The sequence below is a fragment of the Phyllostomus hastatus genome, unplaced genomic scaffold (genome assembly GCF_019186645.2).
Source record: "Phyllostomus hastatus isolate PE091 unplaced genomic scaffold, TTU_PhHast_1.1 phas_contig_16, whole genome shotgun sequence".
Lineage (NCBI taxonomy): Eukaryota > Metazoa > Chordata > Mammalia > Chiroptera > Phyllostomidae > Phyllostomus > Phyllostomus hastatus.
In genome coordinates this window covers 1,696,724-1,720,350 of record NW_025333643.1, presented here as the reverse complement: position 1 = coordinate 1,720,350, position 23,627 = coordinate 1,696,724, and the positions used below count along the sequence as shown (strand labels likewise).

The 23,627-nt window shown below is 41.8% G+C and overlaps 1 protein-coding gene across 1 annotated transcript in view; it reads right to left on the bottom strand.

Annotated features, from left to right (window-relative positions):
- Positions 1-21,837, bottom strand: part of CUNH3orf20 (chromosome unknown C3orf20 homolog) — a 66,632-nt gene extending 44,795 nt beyond the window's left edge. The window contains exons 1-6 of the mRNA XM_045832019.1: positions 21,360-21,837; positions 20,438-20,578; positions 15,942-16,061; positions 9,693-9,822; positions 8,424-8,708; positions 140-292 (exon numbers count right to left, since the gene is read on the bottom strand). Coding sequence (XP_045687975.1) covers positions 140-292; positions 8,424-8,708; positions 9,693-9,822; positions 15,942-16,061; positions 20,438-20,578; positions 21,360-21,837 — 1,307 coding nt within the window. The remainder of the gene's footprint in view (positions 1-139; positions 293-8,423; positions 8,709-9,692; positions 9,823-15,941; positions 16,062-20,437; positions 20,579-21,359) is intronic.
- Positions 21,838-23,627: the final 1,790 nt, after the last annotated feature.

Sequence of the window (23,627 nt, the reverse complement as noted above, 5' to 3'; positions counted from 1 at the left end):
CACTGCCTCACTGCCTCCCTTAGCCTCTAGACATTGCCCGGTCACTCCTTTCCCCAGAGTCTCCTACTTGCCACCTCAGTGCTCCCTTTGTTACCCCCAGAGATACTACATTGGGCCATGATTTCCCTAACCCACTCACCAGGCCTTTTGGTTGTGGTGAACGCAGCCCTGGCCTTCAGCATTGAACAGGGCCAGGAAAGAGAAGTTTGATGTGTCATTAAAGAGGCAGGTGATGGTTCTCCCTCTGCAGCACGTGGGGATCTGACACAAGGCAATGTTTCCGGAGGGATAGCTGGCAGAAATGGTTAAGTAGAACTAACAAAAAACTCTCCAGGTTCTTGATCAGTTGACCCATGGAAAGCAAGTCTACAAGTCTAAGTGTTAGCTTAATGATACATCATTCCCAGTTTTCAAAGACCCTCTCTGCACTTTGTATAAAAAATTACTAAATGACTGTGGAACTTACCATGCCTCTGGTGCTTCCCTGTATCTTCTTTCTATTCCTCAAAACTACCCAGTGGTAAATATTATCATCTCCATCTCAGAGATGAGTAGAGTATCCCCACATCTGAGGGGTTTCCTAGGAGGGGGGACTGTCATTGTTAAAACCAGGAAAGTCTTGGGCAAACCAAGATGACCTGATCACTCTACAGCTGAGAAATCCAAGATGCAAAGAAACAGTCTGCCTCACATCACAGCACAAGGAAGTGGTAGAGCCAGTATCTCAACCCAGGCCAGTGATATTTCTAATGCTGTCAGGCTGCCTCCTCTTCTGACCAATCTAGGAGAGCAGTCAGTGTGTACCTGCTCATTACTTACCAAGAAGCCCAAACAAGCACTAGTTCTAGCTAAGAGGGATATGGTATGGGATGCCACTATCCTGTTCATAGAAATTTCAGAAGTATGTCAGACAGAAAAATTTCAGGGAGTAGCACTAGGATCCTCTTGACCCTTTCCCAAAAACTGTCAAAAAATTAACACAAATGGTAAAAAGTAACCAAACAGAAATTCTGAAGTTGAATCGTATAACAAATAAAATGAAAAAAATCACCATGAGTTTATCAGTAGAATGGTACAGTAGAAGAAAGAATCAGTGAACTTGAAGACAGAGTAATTAAAAGCCAGTCTGAGGCACTGAAAAAAAAAAAGAATGAGGAAAAACAAAAAAAAACTGGGAGATCTGTGGATGATTATCAAGTCAACCAACATATGTATAACAAGAGCCCCAAAGAAGAGGAGCAAAAGAAGGCAGAAAAATATTTGAATAAATAATGGATGAAAACTCCCCAAATTTTATAAAAGAGTGATGTCTTTCAGAAAATTTGGGGAGTTTTCATCCATTATTTAATAATAAGCTCAGCAAATTCCAAGTAAGATAAATTCAAAAAGAGCCACACTGAGACATTATCAAACTGCCAATAGGTAAAGAGGAAATCCTGCAAGAGGCAAGAGAAAAGAAACTTGTCATGTACAAGGGATCTTCAACAAGATTAATGGCCAATTTGTCATAAGAAACTATGCAGGCCAAAGGGCAGTATGATGGATTATTTATAGAGCTGAAAGAAAAATAGCAGTCAACCAAGAATTCTATATTAAGCAAAACTATCCTTGAAAATTTAAGGGGAAATTAAGACTTTCCAGATAAAGGCTGAGAAAATTCATAATTACAAGAAATGTTAAAAGAAGTCCTTTGGGATGAGATGAAAGGCCACCTGACAGTAACTCACAGACATGCAAAGAAATAAAGAACACTAGTAAAGTAACTATATAAGTAAATATAAAAGCCAGCATTACAGTATTTTTGGTTATAATTCCTCTTTCTTTCCTATGTGATTTGAAGAAAACAAATGCATAAAGTGATAATTATAAACCTATGTTAATGACATACATCTATATAAAGACGTAATTTTTGATAACAACATAAAGGAGAAGGAATACGATATATAAGAGCAGAGTTTTGCATACTATTAAGGCAAAGTTAGTATTAATTCAAACTAGTTTGTTGTCACTTGTAGTAATCAAGTACATTAGTTTCTTGGGGCTCCTGTAATTAAGCCACTTGAACAGCAGAAATTTATTATCTCATAGTTCTAGAGACTAGCAAGGTGTTGACAGGGTCATGCTTTTAGAGGCTCAGTAGAAGAATCCTTCCTTGCCTCTTCATAGTTTCTAGTGGTTGTCAGGAATCTTTGTCATTCCTTGGTTTACAAATGCATCATTATAATCACTCTCTCAGTCATTACATGGCCTTAATTACTCTGAGTGTAACTCTGGTTTTTCTTCTTGCATTATGGCCTACAATAACCCAATATGTCTGCATTTTAACTTAATAATTACATCTGCAAATACCCTATTTCTTAATATGGTCACATTCTGAGGTTTCAAGTGAACATAATTTTTTGACAGGCACTATTTAACCCATTACACCAGGATAATCACCAAGAAAATAACTTTGAAAATATGGAGAAAAGAAAATGAGAAGGGAATCAAAATGTCATCCTACAAAAAAAAAAAAATCAAACCCAAAAGAAGGCAGTAATGGAGGAACTGAAGAACAAAAAAGATATAAAAAATGGCAGGATTAAGCTTTTTCATATCAGCAATTACTTTAAATATAAATGGATTAAATTCTCCAAACAAAGGCAGAGATTGTGAGAGTGGATTTAAAAAGCATAATATGTGTATATGTTGTCTATAAATCACTCATTTTAGAGCTAAAGACACAACTAGGTTAAAAGTAAAATTATGAAAAGGGATATTCCATACAAAATGTAACCAAAAGAGAACAAAGTTGGCTTTATTGATATCAGATAAAACAAACTTTAAGTAAAAATTCTTTCACAAGAGACAAACAGGGACACTATGTATTCAGAAAATGCTCAGTGCCTCAAGAATATATAACAGTTATAGACATATACACACCTACCAACAGAGCCTTAAGTTATATAAAGCAAAAATTTACAGAATTAAAAAAATAAATACTATAATAAGAGTTGAAGATTTCACTACCTCACTTTCAATAATAGATAGAACAATTAGATAGAAAATAAAAAAGAAATACAGGACTTGAACACTATTATAAACCAACTAAACCTCATTGGCATATACAGAGTATCCTATCCAACAACAGCAAAATACATATTCTTCTCAAGTCCACATGGATCATTCTCTGGTACAGACAATATGCTAGACCACAAAGCAACTCTCGATAAATTTTAAAAGATTATAACCATAAAAAGTATATTTCAACACAATGAAACTAGAAGTCACTGGCAGAAGGAAATTGGGAAAATGCAAAAATAGATGGAAATTAAATAATACACTCAACCAATGGATCAAGAACAAATCACAAAGAAAATTTAAAAAATAAGATAAATGAAAATAAAAACACAGCATACCAAAACTTATGGGTTAAAGTAAAAGCAGTGCTCAGAAAGAAATTTATAGCCATAAATACTGGCATTAAAGGAGAAGAAAGGTATCAAATTAATAACCCAAACTTCCACCTTAATGAACTATAAAAAGAAAGAGCAAATTAAAACTAAAGTTAGCAGAAGGAAGGAAATAAAGATTAGAGCAAAGAAAAACAAAATAGTGAATAGTAAAACAATAGAGAGAACCAACAAAACACAAAACAGTTCTTTGAAACAATTAACAAAATTCACCAATCGTCAGCTAGACTAAGAGACAAAAAAGGAAAACTCAAGTTTCTAAAAGTATAGATTAAAGTGAAGACATTACTAATGATATCACAGAAATGAAAACAGATCATAAGAGAATTATGTGGACAATTATTCATCCACAAGTTAGATAACTTAGATGACAAGGACCTGCTCCTAGAAACATACAAAGCACAGTTACAGGACACAGGATCAACACACAAAAATCAGTAGTCCTTAATAAATGTGGGATATCTTTCCACTCATTTCAGTCTTCTTTATTTCAAGAATATTTTGTAGTTTCCTGTGGACAAGTCTTACACCTTTTTGGTTAAATTTATTCCAAAGTATTCTTTCCTTTTTAATGGTATTGTAAATGATATCACTTCCTTCTGTTCATTACTTTTTTAATTGTTGTTGTACTTACAGCATTTCAGGTCACTTATTGCTAGTATTCATGAATTAAAAGAATCAATGTTGTTAATGGCAATATTGCCCATAGTGATCAAAAGAATCAATGCAATCTCTATCAAAATTTCATCAATCTTCTTCACAGAAATAGAAAACTTGATCCTAAAGTTCATATAGAATTGCAAGGGATCCCAAATAACCAAAATAATCTTGGAAAAAAGAACAAAGTTGAAGGACTCATATTTCTTGATTTTAACACTGCCTACAAAGCCGCAAGAATCAAAACTGTGTGGTACTTGCATAATAACATACACATAGACCAATGAACTAGAATTGAGAGTCAAAAAATAAACTAATACATCTATGGTCAATTGATTTTTAACAAGGGTTCCAAGACCATTCAAATGGGAAAATAATAGTCTCTTCAACAAATAGTTCTGGGACAATTAGATATCACATGCAAAAGAATGAAGTTGGACCCTTATCTCACACCATGCAAAAAATGCAAAAATGCAAAAATCAACTATAAAGGTATCAAAAGCCTATATGTAAGAGTTGTAACTATAAAACTTTTAGAAGAAAACATAGGAATAAACAGTATTCATACATATAAAAACCAAAGTACAAGAAACAAAAAAAAATAGAAAAATTAGCTTCATCAAAATTAAAAACTTTGCATACCAAAGGATGCTATCAAGAGTGTGGAAAGACACACCACTGTATAGGAAAAGTATTTGCAAATCATATATCTGATAAAAGTCTCATATCTACAATATATAAATAACTCTTACAAGAAAAAAATAGTTAACAAATGGCAAAGGACTTGAATATATATTTCTACAAAAAAGATATACAAAGAAGGCACAGAAAGATTCTCAAAATCATTAGCTGTTAGACAAATGCAAGTTAAAACCATAATGGGATATCAGTTCACACCCACTAGAATGGCTGGAATTAAAAAACTGAAAAATACCAAGTATAGTCAAGAATGTGAAGAAATCGGAATCTCACATACTGGTGATGGGAATATAAAATGGTGCAGCCAGTATGGAAAACATTTTGGAGGTTTCTCAGTAAATTAAACATAGAATTACCATATGACCCAGTAATTCCACTCTTATGTATAGAACCAAAAGACTTGAGAATAGGTATGCAAACCAAAATTTCTATAAGAATGTTCATAGCAGCATTAGTCACAATAGCCAAATCATGGAAACAACCTAATGTCCATAAATGAAAGAATGAATTTTTTAAAATCTTCACCTGAGGATATGCTTATTGCAGAAAAAGAGGAAGGGTCTAAGAGATGGGGAAATCATACACACATACACACACACACGTATGGAGAGAGAGACAAACAGCTATATATTGATGTGAGAAACACCGATTCTATCTGCACCCAGACTAGGGATCAAAACCGCAGCCTAGGTATGTGCCCTGACTGGGCATCAAACCCACAACCTCCTGGAGTATGGGATGTTGCTCCAACCAACTGGAGCCACCTGGCCAAGTCAGGAATGAGTTTTTTTAAAAGTGGTATAAGCCAAATAATACAATATTATTCAGCCAAAAGGGAAGAAATTCTGATGCCTGCTACAACACGTACAAAATCTTGAAAACATTAAGTGAAAGAAGCTGGAAACAAAAGGCCACATATTGTAGGAGTCCATGTGTACGAGATGCCCACAACAGGCAAATCCACAGGAAGCACACTGGTGATTTCAGGGCTGGGAGCAGGGGGAGAGAGGGAGTGAATGCTTAATGGGTGTAGAGTTTTCTTTTGGGGTGGCAAAAAGTTTTCCTAACTTGATGGAGGTTGTGGTTGCACAATAGTGTAAATGTACTAAATGCCACTGAATTATAAATGTTAAAAGAATCACTTTTATGTCATGTGAGTTTAACCCCCTACCTTTTTTTAAGAAAAAGGAACGAAGCACTGATGCATACTACAGCTGACCCTCGGACTACATGGGATTCGGCAGTGCCGACTGCTGCGTGGTGGAAAATCTGCGTACACCTTAACTTGGCCCCCCACATTCAAGGATTCCCAGCCTCTAGTCAGTCCTTGGCAACATGAGTCTGAACTGCAATGGTCAACTGAACTTCAGACAATTAAACCAAGCAGGGCCAATTGAACTGAATGAATTAATTGAAAAAAAAAATCCACATTTAAGTGGACATTCACAGTTAAAACCTGCTATGTTCAAGGGTAAGCTGTACAATGTGGAAGAACCTTGCAAATATTATGCTACATAAAAGAAGCCAAGTACAAAAGGCCACATACTGTATGATTTTACTCAGATTAAATAACCTTGAATAGGCTAATACATAGAGGTGGAAAGACTGGCTGCCTCCAGAGAGGGCAGGGGAAGGGACATGGGAGTGGCTGCTTACTCGGTATGGGGTTTCCTTTTGGGGTGATGAAAAAGTCTGAAACTAAATAGTGGTGATGGTTATATACAATCGTGAATGCACTTGACGCCATTTAAATTATACATGTCAAAATGGTTAAAATGGTAAACGATGTTATTATGTGCATTTTACCATATTAAAAAAAAGTGCTTACCTCACACAATGGTTAGGAGTGTTCAACAAATCCTTAAGGGAACAGTGCTGAGCACAGTACTGAACACAAAGTGATTAAGGTTTATATCTTTTTATCAGTGTGGTGAGTTTATAGCGTCAGACAAAAAAAGGCTTTGAAGGAAGTTTGGTGGGAAATCAGAGATTGAGGGAAGAGATCCAGGCAGATGCTGACAACCCAAATGAAATGAATTCTGGGACGGCTCTGGGGTCTGATGCTGACAAGTGCAAACCGATCAGGGCTTGGAGACTTCGGCATCCCAAGGGCAGATGTATCATTTCTACCTGAGAGCTTTGCCCAGTATCTCTGTGAAAACAGAATCAACTGCTGAGCCTACTGTTCTGTAGAAGCCATGAGGAAAGGGAAGTGTTTTCCAAACATTTTCTTTACTGAAGAGGGATCCAACAGTGCATCGTGTTTTAACCATTTGAACACAGTAACACAGAGTTTCTCCTTCAAGATCACTGGGTCCAGCTTCCTCATCTTATAATGGAGGGAAGTGAGGCCCAGAGAGATAAAGTGACTTGTGCACAGTCACCGAGAAGAACTAGGCCCCAAACCCAGACCTTTTGGGACTCCCATAGAGGAAACGCATTAATTGCCAGGATGTGTTCATTGTTGGGCTATGAGTCAAGCATGCCAGCAACAGCGGCCTGCAGGCTCTGGGTGGTCCCACCCTGGTTGGGCTGGCACTCCGAGGCAGGTGAGGGAACATGCATCCCAGCAGGCTGGTGCTGGGCCCTGACTGTAAATAGTCTACCCTCTCTGGTTCCACTGACAGCAACCTAATTCACAGACACAGCTTCATGAGGAGCTCAGGAATGATCCCATTCGATGCGCTGCACAGCAATAAAAGTGGGGAGGGAGAAGCCCCGTGACCCACAGGGAGCAGCAGCTGCCCTGGAAACAGTTTATTGTGTTCAGTATCACAGGGTGCATTAGAAGCAGGGCCGAGCAGAGTGTGATGAATGGACTCATTTACAGTCGAAGAAACAACAGGACTCTTTTGACAGGGCGCTTAAATTCTGAATTCCCAGTTCAGTGGAGGGGAGATCAAAATGAATTGAGGGGGGTGTGGCAAAGCAGGCCTGTCTGGGCAGCCCATCTGACAGCTCAGAGAGCTGCCCTATTCTCCAAAGGCAGGGGGCACTGAGTGCCCTGTGGTTTTATCACAGGGCCCTTTCCTCCTCTCTACGCTGCTCACTGCTGGAGCAAACAATCCTGAAAGGCATAAAAATGGTACCAGGGAGGGGGCCCTAAATGGAGGTGAGGCAGCCCTGAATCCAGGCCTGGCTCGGCCACCAAATTCCTTTTGAGACATTGAGTAAGTCACACTACCCATTCCTACAATGAAGGGACAAGAATGAATAGCGGCCTAGTATCTCCCCTCTTTGATGTCACACTCAAACCAGGCTGCAAAACCTGGAGTAAGTGTTCCACCCTCTCTGGCTGCAGCCTTGCTGCCAAATGGGTTGGGTGTTTGTGGTCCTGGGCCAGCTCCAGCACACGTTGGGGAGCGGGCAGCAGGACCACTGCAAGGAGCACAGGGGTCCAAGGTGACTTCCTTCCTGCTCTGCCTCTTCCCACCCAGATGTTCTCTAAAGGGAGCCCTCTGTGACCTGGACAAACTCTTAATACTCTGGAGGGCCCGTCACCAGGATTCTTGGATTAATTGAAAAACCAAAGTGATACTTAGGCTTTTTCTGGCCCAAAAGTTCTCTGGAGGTAGGTGGCTGGGGACAAGGGAGCAGCCCCAAATAAAAGGATACTAAACAAAGGAAGACCCATCGTAGAAGGAGTAGTGAAACCTGAAGGGCTTCTTGGCTCCCTTCCACTCCTGAGACTGACGGCCGAAGTGAGCACGGGAGACTTGAGGCTGGTGAAGGACGGCAATAGCAACCTGAGCACTGGAAGAGTTAGGTTGTTGGGAGCTCGGGGTCTGAGCATCCCCTTTCAGGGTCGATGTTGGATGATAAGGCACCTTTATCCTATAGTTGCGTAAGATCATGGGGTAGAAGACATTCTTCCCTTTCCATGAGGCTCTTTCGGCTTCTCTGCAGGGAAGGAGGCAACGTATCTTCTAGCCACTTGGCTCTCACTCACCAGGGAGGCTCTCTGCAGCCCTGCCCCAGCTCCCAAGACTCCCATGCCATTTCCCTGTCCCAGAAGTGCCTGTTCCCACCCCACACTCTTCATCCTTAAAGTCAGTATTTCTAAGAAGAACTGGGAAGGGACTGGTACAGCTTTGAGATTAGCCCTTTCCACTTTCAGTGCTGGGTGAGGACCCATGGAGAGGGGCCGTGTGCAGAAGTGGGGTCTGGGGGAAATGGAGGCTCTGCTCACTCTCCAGTCCTGAGGTTACAGGAAAAGAGAGTTTCCTTCCAGAGTGTCCAAGGAGCAAAACTGAGTGGTCTCCTTTTACCCATGTTCTGTAGCTGCGATAATACTGAAGGGCCAGGGAGCCCAAGACATATATGGCTTAGATGTGACTAAGTTTAAAGTTCTTTATGGCCCATGGTCTGGGCCTTCAGAGACGTAGAGACTTAGCTTGGTAGGACTTATGGGACCCATAAAATCATATATATCACTAATTATCCATGTCAACATTTTCTGTTTGTTTTTAGAGGTGTTTCTTTGTTTTGTAGGAGAACCCTGACAAGTTATTTTAAGAAAGAAACATTCAGGGTCCAAAGGCTACACTTGTACGGTAAAAGTCCCGTAAAGGGGTATCACTGGTGAGGAGACCAAGGTCAATGCCTGGGGGTCAGCCCCACCTGAGCTGTGGGACCTCAAGCAATGCCTCAGTTTCCTCACTCACAAAATGGGCAAACATCCACGTTCCTCATAAGACTGTATAAGGACTGGAAAGGATTGTGACGGGCTGGGGACAGTCCATCACCCTGTCACTGTTGTTAGGGGCACCAAGTACCTGACAGTCCCTGACACTCAGGCACTTTTGTGATTTCCCCTTTAGGCACACAAATGACTGGCAGACGTGCCCTTCCCTCCCACCCACCCCCAACCACGGAGGTGCTCACATGTGGCGACACATCTCCTGCAGCTTCTCCCGGGCCTCAGGGCAGGGGTCGCTGAGCTGCGCGTTGTCAGAAGTTACCATTTTTCGTTGAGAGGGTGATGTGGACATGTCTTCTAAAATTTTTGGTTTGCCTGTAGCCGGAGACACAGAGGTTAAGGACAGAGTTTTAGAAAATGCCTTCTTCGGGGGGAGAGAGGTAGGGGGAGCAGGAGGCAGGATCCCCTGAGAGTTAAAATAATTCGGAGAGTCGTTGATGCTTCCTGGGGACAGGAATCCCTGTTTTATAAGCTCACTTATGAGAGTTGATATCACTCCGTGAGTCAACCAAGTGTGTGTCAGGAACAGACTTGTGCAAAGTGATGAATCCAACTATCTTTCCCCAAGGATGGCCTGGTTCTAGGCGGGGAGGGCACAGATACGCCACCGTGGATGCCAAAGAGATTCCCTTTTGACATTTTTGATCAAAGAAAAAAGTTGCAATTCTCCCTCATCTGGCTTCAATACTTCTCTGATGTTTCCTACACTCAGGCCTTCTGCAGAGGGCAGTGTGGACCCACTGAGTATTGGACTGCAATTTTTTTTTAACATTACAGTAAAACACACAAAACAAAAATGTACTACCATAACCATTTTTAAGTGAACAGTTCAGTGGTGTTAAATGTAGTCACATTGTTGCCCAACCATTACCACTATCCATCTCTGTAACTCTTTTTATCTCATAAAATTACAACTCTGTGCCCATTAGACAGTAACTGCCATTCCCCCTCCACCTGCCCCTGGAAACCACCATCCTACCTTCTGTCTCTATAAATTTGACTACTCTATGTACCTCATCTGAGTGGAGTCACACAGCACTTGTCTTTTTGTGACTGCTTTATTTCATGTACCATGAAGTCCTCAAGGTTCATCCTGTTGTAGCAATTTCCTTTCTTTTTAAGGTTGAGTGATGTTTCATTGTGTGAGATTGCATTTTCTGTATCTGTTTATCCATTGATGGACACTTGGGTTGCTTCCACATTTTAGCCATTGTGAATAATGCTGCTATGAACACGGGTGGACAAATATCACTTTGAGACCCTGCTTTTAACTCTTTTGATACAGTGGAATTGCTGGATCTTATGGGAATTGCATTTTTAATTTTTAGGACTTGCCACACAACTTTCCACAGTGGCTGTACCATTTTTACCTTCTTTAATTCTTGGTGTGTGTGTGTGTGTGTGTGTGTTATGATAGTAGATATCTTGCTGGTGTAGCATGCAGTAGCATCTCATTGTAGTTTTGATTTGTATTTCCCTAGTGATTAGTAATGATGAGCATCTTTCATGTATTGATTGGCCATTTGTGTATCTTCTTTGGAGAAATATCTATTGAAGTCCTTTGCTTATTTTAATTCAGGTTGTTTTTTTTTTGTTGTTGTTGTGGAAGTTTAGAAGTTCTCTATATATTCTGGATATCAATCCTTATCAGATATATGATTTACAAATATTTCCTCCCATTAGTTGGACTGCATTTTGCTCTGTGGATTGTGTCTTTTGTTGTACAAAGTGAAAAAAATTCCACTGAAGTCCAGTTGGTCTATTTTTCCTTGTGTTGCCCATGCCTTTGGTGTCATATCCATGAAATCATTGTGAAATCCAATGTCATAAAGCTTTTCTCCAACGTTTTCTTCTAGGAGTTTTATTGTTTTGGTTCTTGCATTCAGGTCCTTGGTCCATCTGAAGTTAATCTTTGTAAATGGTCTTAGGTAAGGGTCCAACTTCATAATTTTGCAGGCAGATGTCCAGTTTTCCAGCACCATTTGCTGAAAAGCCTGTCCTTCCCCAATTGAATGGTCTTGGTACCCTTGTCAAAAATATTTGATCATATACGCAAGAGTTTTCTTCTGGGCTCTCTATTCTATTCCTTTGATTGCTGTAGCTTTGTAGTAAGTTTTGAAATCAGAAACTGTGAGTCCTCTAATTTTGCTTTTTTTTTTAAAGATGTTTTTGGCTATTCAGGGGTCCCTTGACAGTCCACATGAATTTTAGGATGCGTTTTTCTATTTCTGCAGAAAACATAATTGGGGTTTGGATAGGGATTGAATTAACTTGTAGATTGTTCTGGGCATTACTAACATTTTAACAATATTAAGTCTTCTATCCATGAACATAGGATGTGTTTCCATTTATGTATATATCTTTTAATTTCTTCCAGTAATGTTTTATAGTTTGCACTGTACAAGTCTTTCATCTCCTTGGTTAAGTTAATTCCTAAGTATTTTATTCTTTTTGCTGCAATTGTACATGAAATTGTTTTTCTAATTTCCTTTTCCAATTGTTTATTATTCATGTATGGAAATGCAACTGATTTCTGTGTGTTGATCTTATCTTGCTACTTTGCTGAATTTATTTATTAGTTCTAACAGGGTTTTTGGTGGGATCTCTGGGGTTTAAATATATAAGATTATGTCATCTGCAAACAGAGATAATTTTGTTTCTTCCTTTCCAATTTGGATGCCTTTTTAAAAAGTTCTTTATTTTTGGGCAGAAGGGAAGGGAGGGAGAAAGAGAGGGAGAGAAACCATGCTTGGCTGTCTCTCATGTGCCCCACACTGGGGGACTTGGCCCACAACCCAGGCATGTGCCCTGACTGGGAATGGAACCAGAGAACCTTTGGTTTGCAGACCAGTGCTCAATCCACTGAGCCACACCAGCTGGAGTGCAATTTGGATGCCTTTGATTCCCTTTCTTGTCTAATTGCTCTGGCTAAAATTTCCAGTACTGTATTGAATAGAGGTGGTGAAAGCAGGCATCCGAGCCTTGTTCCTAGTCTCAGGGAAAGCTTTCAGTCTTTCCCCATTGAGTGTAATGCTTGCTGTGGGTGTGTCATATATGACTTTGATTATGTGGAGGTGGTTTCCACATAAATAACATCTTTCAAAAATAATATTTAAAACACTGATAGTATTTTTTAAACGTATTAGTCTTTTAAATCATGCAGAAAAATGGAGTTACAAACCACTGTTACAATATGATTACTTTTATAATTGGCCATGTTTTTACTTTTATTGAAATCTTTATTTCTCTTCATGGCTTTGAGGTACTGTCTAGTGTACTTTCTCTTTTAAAATTATTTATTTATTTATTTATTTTAAAGATTTTATTTATTTGTTTTTAGAGAGAGAGGAAGGGGTGGAGAGAGAGATGGAGGGAAACATCAGTGTATGGTTGCCTGTTGCGCACCCCAGGTGTGTGCCCTGACTGGGCACCTGGGCTAGCGTGCTTTCATCTTGCAGAACTGCCTTAAGCGTTTCTTGCAGGGTTAGGCTGGTGACCACAAACTCCCTCAGGTTTTGTTCATCTGGGAATGTTTTAATATCTCACTTTTGAAGGACAGTTTTGCTGGATATAAAATTCTTGGTTAAAAACTTTTCTTTTAATGCTTTGAATATATAGATCCATATCTGTGGCCTCCAAAGTTTCAGATGAGAAATCTATTGATAATCTTATTGAGGATTACTTGTATATAATGATTTGCTTTTCTCTTGCTGCTTCCAAGATTCTCTGCCTTTGTCTTTTGAAAGTTTGATTATAATGGCTTCTTTGGTGCTTATATTCAGGTCTTTCATCAAATTTGGGAATTTTTCAGTCATTATTTCCTCAAATATTTTCTATGTCCCTCTCTCTCTCTCTCTTCTCCTTCTGGGACTCCCACATTACATATGTCATTCCAGTTGATAATGTCCCATGGGTCCCTTAGACTCTGTTCATTTCTTTTCCATCTTTTCTTTCTGTTCTTCAGATTTAATAATTTCCATTGCCCTGCCTTCAAGTTTTCTGACTCCTTCATCTGCTTGCTCACATCTGTAGATGATACTGCTTTGTGTTTGTTGCACTTATTTTTACAGTTATCTTCTGTGACAAGTGTTAGATGGTATGAGGATATGACAGCAAGAAATTGTAGAGATGATCCTCCAGGACTGTAGTTATAGAGGCATATATTCAGGTCCTGCCTTCTTCTGAGTTTCTATTGCCCACCCAACTGCAGCCTCATGCTCTCTGTAGATATATGCAGGATCAACTTCACCTTGTTTTCAAGAATAAAGTCTGGCTTCACATCAGGGGCATTTCTCAGGCTCCAACTGAGCCCTGAGGGCATCAGACGGAGTTTTCATCACTGTCTATCTATCAAGCCTTGGGGTTTCTGGATAGTGTGTGAGTACTGTCTCTGGTGTGTTCCACCCTGAGTGTTTCCTGGTCCCTTCCCTAACTCCTCCTGCCACCAGAGACCAGAGACTTGACCCTGAGACGCAATTACCAGCTGGCTGACTCCTGGAACTTCTGTTGGCCTAAGCATCCATGTCTGGCCTACACCTGGTTGCCTTGGGTCCTCAAGGGTGATAGCCTCTTGCTCTCACAAGGAACCATTGTTGACAGACTTCTCTCAGTTCTTTTCTTGTAAAGTTAGGCAACTTCTCAGTAAGAGCTATTGTCCTCTGGGAGTAGGCCCAACTCCTGGAGCCTGTCTGCTCCAAGTGTGCCTGGCCCTACAACTGCAAAGGGGGCCAGCTGGTGAGGTGTGATAGCACATGAGCATGGAGCACATAGGGGAGGTCCAAACCTAAAGTGACTTCAAACCAGAAATGCTCTACAATATGTTGTCCAAACTGGGAAAGATTTTACAATGAAAGCGGACATATTTAATAGTTATGCCAGGACAATAAGCATAACTAGGATAATCCTGGGCAAGAAAGGATGCATGACTACTTACAAACTATAAGGGAAGGTTAATCCATACTAGAATGCATGTGTGAGAATAATTCCAAAAAATATTAAGAATCTATAAGAAATGCAGCATCCTTAAACATATATCCTAATGAGAATGATGAAACATCAAGGCAAATTGCATCCTGGTAGGGCAGAAAGGGAAACAGCCATATCGACAAAGAAACCAACAAAAACATAATTAACTTTTACTTAGGAACTACCTTACTCAAGGTACTAGACTTGAGGTCATCAGGAAGAAAAATCATGAAACCATTGTGTGTCTTGAGGATACTCTGTTTTCCTTCAAAGTGACTGGGTCAATTTAGGGCCAGCTCAGGAGGGGATATGATAAAACCAGGAATACATAAACTGGGATGCCAGAAGTGATAGTGTGGGATACTGCACCACAGGGAGAGGAAAGGCATCAACAGAGGTAAAAGAACCAGGGAAATGAGAGGGATGGCTGAATCTACTCTATGCAGTGAAGCTGACGATGCCAGCCCCATTAGGGAAGGCCTTCTTTGTCTTAGAGTCTGCATGTGTAGCCCCGGCATTTAGAACAGTGACTGACAACTAGAAATTGTTTAATAAACACTTGTTCACTAACTGAAAGGATATAGGATCAGCTTGATATGGAGACTGAGGCCTGCAGGAAGGCAAATCACATAGCCAGCCAGGGGCAGGGGCAGGGGCAGGAATAAGATCCAGACTTCTCAACTTCTGGCCTTACCTCCAGTGTCTGTGGAAATCAATTAGACAGCCTTTGAGCATCCCTACCTTATGTTGATCCTGCCACCACCTCCTTTGAATGTAGTCCTCCCTGACCTGCTCCATTTTCCCACTCTGCTATCAAAGCTCAAAGAGGAGGGTGGTGGCCTGGAAGCTCCTTGAGCCCTTACCCTGCCTTCCCTAGCCCCAACTCATCTCCTGTCTGAGATTCTGGCTGCACAGTCATTGCTCTACTGTTTGGCCTCATCTGCCACCCCCATTCTTTCCCTTAAACCCTTCTTTCTGCTGCATGTCTTCTTCGATAGGATGGGAGTGCCCTCTATGTCTTCTTTGTTTTCTGTGCACATGAACTGGCCCCATTTAGGACGCACCGTTAGGTTTTGTATCCAAATACTTATCTTCAGACACTGGTTCCCATATTTGCATTGTGAGTAGGAGCAACACAAACCTCTCTGATTAAAGGGGCTCAGGCTGGGATACTTAGGAGATGCAAGATGTAGGTTTGAGAGGAGTGTTGCTCCAGGTTAAGGAGAAGCACATCTCCAGGAATGGAGGGAATGGGAGCATTCAAGTGGTAAGACTGTACTTTGGAGTAACTAGGTGAGATATGGCAACTTTATGGGAAAGAATCTGTGTCAATAGCTTCTGTCAACAGCCAGGTCATCTGATACATATCCTTCCTATCAGGAAACCAAATCAGATTCTTCTACCTTCACCCCACTTGCACCCCTACCCCTACAGGTGGGCTAAGAGGTCTTGCTGGAAATCACTGTTACCTGCTTTCTTCTTGGCTTCCCTTCCAGTTGAGAGGGAAAAACTTAGACAGCCAGTAGAGGACTCATAGATAAGCTGATAAGGCGTGTTCACTCCCATGGCTGAGATGTTCATGAAGGACTCTGGAGTGGAAGAGAAAAGGATTCTTTTTTCAATTTTTTAATTTGATTTTTTTTAAACAAAACTATAATATGGACTTTTTGTTCTAGCAGAACGGTAGACCAGCAGAATGGTCGTGTTACACAAAATAACCATCTCTTGGAGTAAAAAGACCTTCTAATGTACAAGCAGGCTCTAAGTAATTAAGGAAAATTAAGATTCCTTCCTACAGTCTCCCCATTCCCCCCGCCAATATTTCTCACGAGCGAAGTGACCAGAGCAGGGAGCAGCAAGCAAGGTGCAGGTATAACTGCTGCACGGGGTCAAGAGAGCAAACACTGGGTGAGCTAGAAGGAAATGCGAAGCCATCTGTTTTCCCTTATTCACACCACAAAAATCAGATGCTCCTCCAACATTAGGTCAGTCTCTTGCCAGAATCATACTGTCTTCTATAGAATCATTTGACTATCTGAAAACTTAAGAATTAGGCTCAGCACACCCATCACATGTGGAAAACCTTGATCATTCTTATATAAACTTCAACAAATCCTTTCCCTTTTTCTCCCTGCAAATATGGTTGTTAGAAAATGTTAGGCAACTCCTTCATTGACAAAGCTCATACAATTTCATAAAGAAAATGGCAAACCTGATTTCACAAGTAGACAAAGGTGATAACCAGAGACTGCACGCTGGATGATGCAGCACATAATCACTGACCATCACCAGTGATCCAAAAATTGAAATAAAAACTTTCAGTACCTTATAACTTAGCAGAGAAGCAAAGAATAAACAATAGCCAATGATAGTAAAAATGGAATAAAAATAGTTAACTCTGTGGTGTAGAGAAAACCCATCAAGAAAGCAATATTTAGCAAGAGCTACATACATATTGAGACCCTTTGCCCCAACAAGACCTCTCCTGGGTAGTCAGTCTGAATCACCAATACAGCAGAAATAAGGAGTGATGTGTCTAGAGTTGTGCATTGCAATGCATATTATACTATTAACTTAAAAACCTGGAAACCCAAGCATTTGGTTAATTATGGAACACAAATTAACAAGACTTGGTCATAGCTTTGATCTACCTCACATTATAAGATGGTCTAGAAAACAAAATTCATGCAAAATAAATTAATTTTCATCTTCTTTTTAATGCCCTGGAAAAGCTACCTAATGCAAGTCCTTCTAAAATGAATGCTTTTCCAGAAGAAATATATTCTTCATTTATATTTTGTCATTTAGATATTTTTTCTTCAAACTCTAGGCTCATTTAAAGAAAGGAGTGTCTCAAACAGATGTGGCAACAAGCACAAGAGATGTCCTGGGCAATGTGATGGGGCAAGGTGGGGGGGGGGGAGAGGGAGGCTTTCCCAGGGCTCCACTAAGGCAGCAGGACACAGGCATTACCAAAAAGCTCTCTCTCCAGAGTTTAGCTCTCAGCAAATTCCTGCCCACTAGATTAACCACAACCCACGAGGGACACCAGAGGCTTCTGTGGCACAAGTGAATGCTTGAGACTCTGCAAGACACTTCAACACTTCCTGAGGTGGAGTGCTAATGGTGATGGCCATTTCCTTTTCAAGGTGAGGGAATGGAATGTTCCAGTGGGAGAGCACCATGGGCAGGTCTGGGGGAGGGTGTGCTTGGGCCAGAGCTACCATGGCCCTTCCCCATGGGACTCTCCTCACTCATAAACAGACCAAGGGGCACCTGACCTCCCCCCAAATGAGATGGACCTCTAATCCCTATTAGGAACACAAGGTACAGAACTCCATACAAGCTAGTAACCATCTGCAGAAACAGTTACAGCACATTTAGGGGACCTGTGTTACCCGGGCACTGCTGATCCCAAACAGGACCGGCTCAGAGTGAGTCCCCTAAAATGGAGACCTCCACTGTATGGTAAACAGTGTGGGGGGAAATGTTTGGCATTTTATCTTAAAAAAGGAAAACAAAATTTATCAAAGTAGCCTTATTCTATCTTGTATTTAACAAAAATTCATTGATACTGTAGCACATGCCAATTCTTATGAAAACTAAAAGCTGTGTCAATTTTTTGATGCAGTGTCATCTTCTTAGAACAGAAGTCCCTTCATGGTTGTTTTTTGCAAAAAATGTCCAAGAGCATTACCGATTTTTATTCCTAATTCTTTGATACCCAAACCATCCCTTCTCCATTGAGTCACTATTTCCCTAGACAGTTTCCTGTCTTCAGCAGTTGACGAGCTCTGCTCCACTGCACCACTCATCAGCGGCAACACGCGGGGACAGAGCAGCTCTCCAACATCATGTGCACTGACCTCAGGAAATCCACATTTCCCCCTAAGGACTGCAGTTTTACTGACTGTATCTTATGGGTGAGGGCAAATGGCTATAAGATACAGTAGCCCTGGGAGATACATCCAAGACCCTCAGTGGATGTCTGAATCTGCAGACAGCACCAAATCCTATGTATACTATACACACATAGCTATGATGAAGTTTAATTTATAAATTAGACTCAGTAAGAGATTAACAACAATAAAATATAACAATTAAAACAATATACTGCAGTAAAAAGTAATGGGAATGTGGCGCTCTCTCCCTCTTGCCAGTAATTTTTATATTTTTCAGTCCAAACCTATTCCCAAATGTGCAGCCATTCCTCGCTTGTAGCAAGTGGCCCAGTGTCACTCATTTCTGGGGATCCCTTGCTGAAGTCTTCATACAGATAAGCTCAGTGCTTTCTGGAGCAACGTGTTGCCATCAGCCAGAACACATGTTCTGTTCATGTCTTCTATGCGAAGATTGAATGCCTTTTCCATCTTAACTAATGCTTATCACACACTGTGGCTATAACTTTTGTAGTTTGAGATGCAACAGCAAAATCAGCATGCATTTCTTTTTCCTTTCTTCACAGTTTCATGGGTAGAAGATTGTTCTTATTGTAGATCTTAGCAATCTCAGCATATAGTTTTTTTCTTTATTTATTGTGCCTAGAAGTTTTATTTTTTTTCAATTAAAAATTTTTTTTTCAATTTAAGGAAGCACTGTACAGCTTCTTTGTGGCACATCCCAATTGCCAGCGCCACCACTCTCGCCCTTTGGGGCATTACTAAGTAGAGGAAGGGTGACTTGAGCATGAGGCCTGTGATTCCATGACGGTGGATCTGAGAACAGGAGGGCTACAGTGACTGGTGGGGGAGAAGTGTCCACAGTGCGGAGACGCTGGATAAAGGGAAGATTCACATCCTGGGTTGGATGGAGTCAGACAGCAAGAGACTTCATCATACGACTCAGAATGGCACACAATGTAAAACTTATGAATTGTTTATCCTGGAATTTTCCATTTAATATTGTCAAATCCTGGTTGACCATAGGTAACTGAAACTACTGAAAGTGAAACTGCAGATAAGGGGGAAACATCAATGCTATGTAAATTTTTTATGCTTCTTTTTGAAATCTTCTGATAGCAATGACTTTAGGCATTCAAAACGAATGCTTGTCTATCCACCAAGACTAAGAGATACAATATTACAGATGTGACTGGATCACTGTGTCATCCATACCCCATTCCCCTCCACCCCTCTCCAAAGGTCACATCCTCCAATTTTATACTTGCATACTTTGTACTTTGTATATCATACCAACAGGTGATATATTATTACTTTGCAATCTTTTAAATTTTATTCACATAGTATCATCCCAAATGTATCTTTCTATAACTTGCTTCTTCTCTACTTAACACTATTTTTTGAGATTTATCTCTATTGATATATGAGCTTTAGTGCTTGGTTCATTTTCATTTTCACTTCTCATTATGCCCCATTGTTTAAATAGACTCTAACGTACTTGGGTTTTTTCCCCTGTTGATGGACATTTAGGTTGTTTTCAATTTTTTGTGCTCAAAACAATTCTGCAATATACGTTGTGCCAAGTACGATTTCTTGCACACGTGCCAAGTATGACACTCAAGTATGGTCTGTGGACTGGGATAAACCCCTGCCTGGCCACGATCGTGTGAGCACAGTTCAGAGTAAACATTTAGAAGCCCTTGCAGTAATTCGATGTTGCTGTGACACCTTTATCATATTTTTAAAAAGGGTTAGTCCACAAGAGATTGAAAACTTGCAAATTCACTGCAGGATAGTTTGAGAAGCTCTGGGGAATGACCTAGGGAAAAAACCCTTGCTCCATTGCAAGGTGTTAAAGCATCTTCCACCTCACAGATGCCACCAAAATGCTCTCCATGGGAACTGCAGCAATTTATATGCTCACCTGCAGCATTCGAGACTCTCTGTTGCTCCACATCCACCTCAACTCTTGGAAATGTCAAACATTTAGACTCGGGGTTTGACCTTCCCATTGCACTCTGGTACTGCTTGAATTTTCACCAAAGGGCTGAAGCTCAGGTACCCACCTTTACTCATCGGTACAACATCATAGGTACTTCTCCCAGCTGCACCAATCAGGTAGTTGAAAGCCATCTCCTTGGCATTGAGGTGGAGGAGCTGGCTGGCCTCTACAAAGCGCCTTGTGATGTCCAGGGGGTTGGCACCTACTAAAGGAATTACCAAAGCAACTCATTTTCCTCCCAGCATGTGGCTAATGCTTCCAGAAAAGGATTGCCATAAGTGGCCCAGGAAATAAGGGTAGAATGGGGATCTACACAGTGTTAAATGTGAGGAGGCTCCCAACAGAAGGGTCTCAAGTTCCAAAACTTGTCAGGTGGCACATTGCTCTGCCCACCTTGCCCTTCTCTCTTCCATACCCACAGATCTGGGTACCAATGCTGTTGGCATTTAAAATAATACAGTATTTAGGTTTGATTACTGATGTGGCTCCAGGTCCTGGACTTGATCTTGGGATGACACCCTCACCATGGATGCACCCCACTTCTCAACTCTCCCTGATTCTGGTTCTATAGGGCTCTGTCCTTCCATCCACCAATCATCCCTCCTGACTGGCAACTCCACATGCTTCCTCCTCCTGGATGCTGCCTCTCTTCGCTCTCCATCATTTCCACAAACTCCACCCTTCAGGACCTCTGACCTCACACTGTTGTCCATTGCCAACCTTCCAGTCTTGGCTCTGCAAAGTTGGGGAGTGGGAAGGAAAACTAGAGAGCAGAGAGGGGTGAAAGGATGATTCTTGGGGTGGTCATGAAAGGAGTCCCAGTTCTACAGCAGACTCATGGCTGCCACTGTTCCTAGTGCCCTATCACCTATGGCACCCGCCCCATCACCTGTTTGGGGCGGGTGCCATAGACACACACCCATGAGTCTGGGCAGACCCTTCCAGGCCCATAAAAAATGGAGAAGAATCTGACCGGCCAGGCTTACCAGACACAGACTCCACCATGGCCTTCATCTTTAGGGTGAGCAACTCTGTCAGCAGATGGATAGATTGCCGCTGGAACTTGTGCAGGATGTCCTGGCCAGACTGCACCCGATGGCCGGGGGTGGGAATCTGGGTAGTGAACTTGGCTGGCCCAGTGGATGCGGTCGGCATCGGTGGGGGTGGAACTGGTGGTGGCAGTGGCTTCTTCTGGATAGGAACCTGCACAGGGGTTGATTCTGCAATCACCACAGGTGGCGTTCCAATGCTGATCTCCAGGCCCAGGATGTCCGACGGGGTAGGCACCATGGGGTCAGTGATGAGCTCCTCCCAAGTGAACTCAAAGATGTTTCTGATGCCCTTAGGGATAGCGATGCTTGCGTTCCGGCACATGATGAGTAGTTTGGAGATTCGGGCCAGCAGTTTGGGGGCCATGGCCGTGTACTGCAGGTACAGTTCTCGGTTACTCTTGATGTCGTTCATGTTGCTGGAGCATGCATACTGTTAGGTAACACTGTCCATCTTGGACCACAGGGACCTTCAGCTGAAGAGTCAGAGCACCCTGAGACGTGAGTGAGAGCGAAAGTTCTCACCTAAGGTGAAGGCTTGGAGACAGAATGGAAGTGCTGAAATGGCCCTTCTAGGTCATCGAGCCAGCAGGTCCTGTCCAGGAAGGATGAGAATTGGTCACTCCCTCCACCACAGGGCAAAGGGGTGACCCTCCCTGCTCTTCTTCCCAGAGGAACCTCAGATAGACCCGCATTAGTGAGTCACTTTGGGGAGGGCCTGGGGATGAGCAGATTCCAGAAAAGCTTCCAGGAACAGTTGCACAACCTGAGTTCCTGTAGAGGGACCACCCCAGGGGCTGGAGGAATGCTAAGGATGGGGAAGGGAGAAAGGTTCCATCGTACCTTTTTGTCGTTAGAGAGCTGAGGGCGGAAGATCTGCTTGTGGTCTATTAATAACAACTTGCAAAAACAAAAAAGTGTTTCATCAGCTTTCTCTGGAGGAAGGTGATGCGCTTCCTGGTTGGGTAAGCTCCTGTTTGCAATGCAAGGGCAGGCATAGAGTTACTCAACAGGTGCATCCCAGGGCAGACAGGAAAAAATGAGGAGAATGAGTTTTCTTAATTCAATGACTGATATCATTTGCCACATTTCACAAAAATCTAAGATTTGATGTGACTGGTGCACTATCCTACAGGGGAAAAATCAGCGTAAGAAGCCACTGACTGTAGGACATACCACAATTTCAGAGATGTTAAAATGAGGGGAAATGTGTACCTTATAACCACTAACCTATAATAGTATTTTCCTACTTTAATAAGACTTCTCAGGGGTTCTGGGTGCTCATCAAGCGGACCTGTGTGGCAGGGAGGTTAGCAGAGAAGTGCGCGCCTGTCTGGGAGAGCTGAACACCATTAGATGCTACTAGGTGGTTTTTACCCTGACATTCTTCTAAATTGTGTTTTATTTTTATCTTCTTACTTTATACCAAAAATAGACCACTAGTTGAAGAGAGAGAGTGTGAAGAACAGTTTGATGAACACAATATGGCTAGGGAAAAAAACCCCTGCAAATAAACTTGCAGGGTGTTTAATCAGATCTGAAAGTTTCATTCACCTGATTAAAACGAACCCCACGAGGACATACCATTGTCCCTGTGTCAATCTAAAATACATTAACAAAAATATAAAGTCACTTCCTGATCTTATACTACACAAAAACGATTTCATTTCTGAGGGGCTCTGTGAGAATGTGAGCCTCTATAAAAGACGCCCAGGAATCCAGAACACATGGAAAGTTGGTCTAAGAGAAGCTGAGGGAGGAAAGGTGCCCCCCACCCCTGATCGCCTTTGCCAGCATTGCCATGCAGGGTCAGGGAGCCGCCCCTGTTGTCGGACTCAGATGGCTCCAGTGAGTGCACTTGCCAGGAACGGTGACCTTCAGAGCAGAGGAAAGGCCACTGGCCGGTGCCTTCTGATGACCTGTGTTACCACAGCCTTCCAACCATCCATTCTACTACCTTCGGCCTGACAGTGACTCCCCACCACGTCCACGGCTGTCTTCTCCCACCAGACAACCTCATTCTTCCACTTTTCAAACCATGTCCTCTGGAGCCACCCCAAGTTCACCATTCCAGGGCCATGCCCCTGCTGCACACCATCCGTTTTTACCGAGCAGGTGCATGTCACAATCTGGTAGGACCAGCCTGGGGCGAGAAGGCCATTATCTCTCTGGTTTTACTGATAAGGAATCAGAGGCTTAAAGACA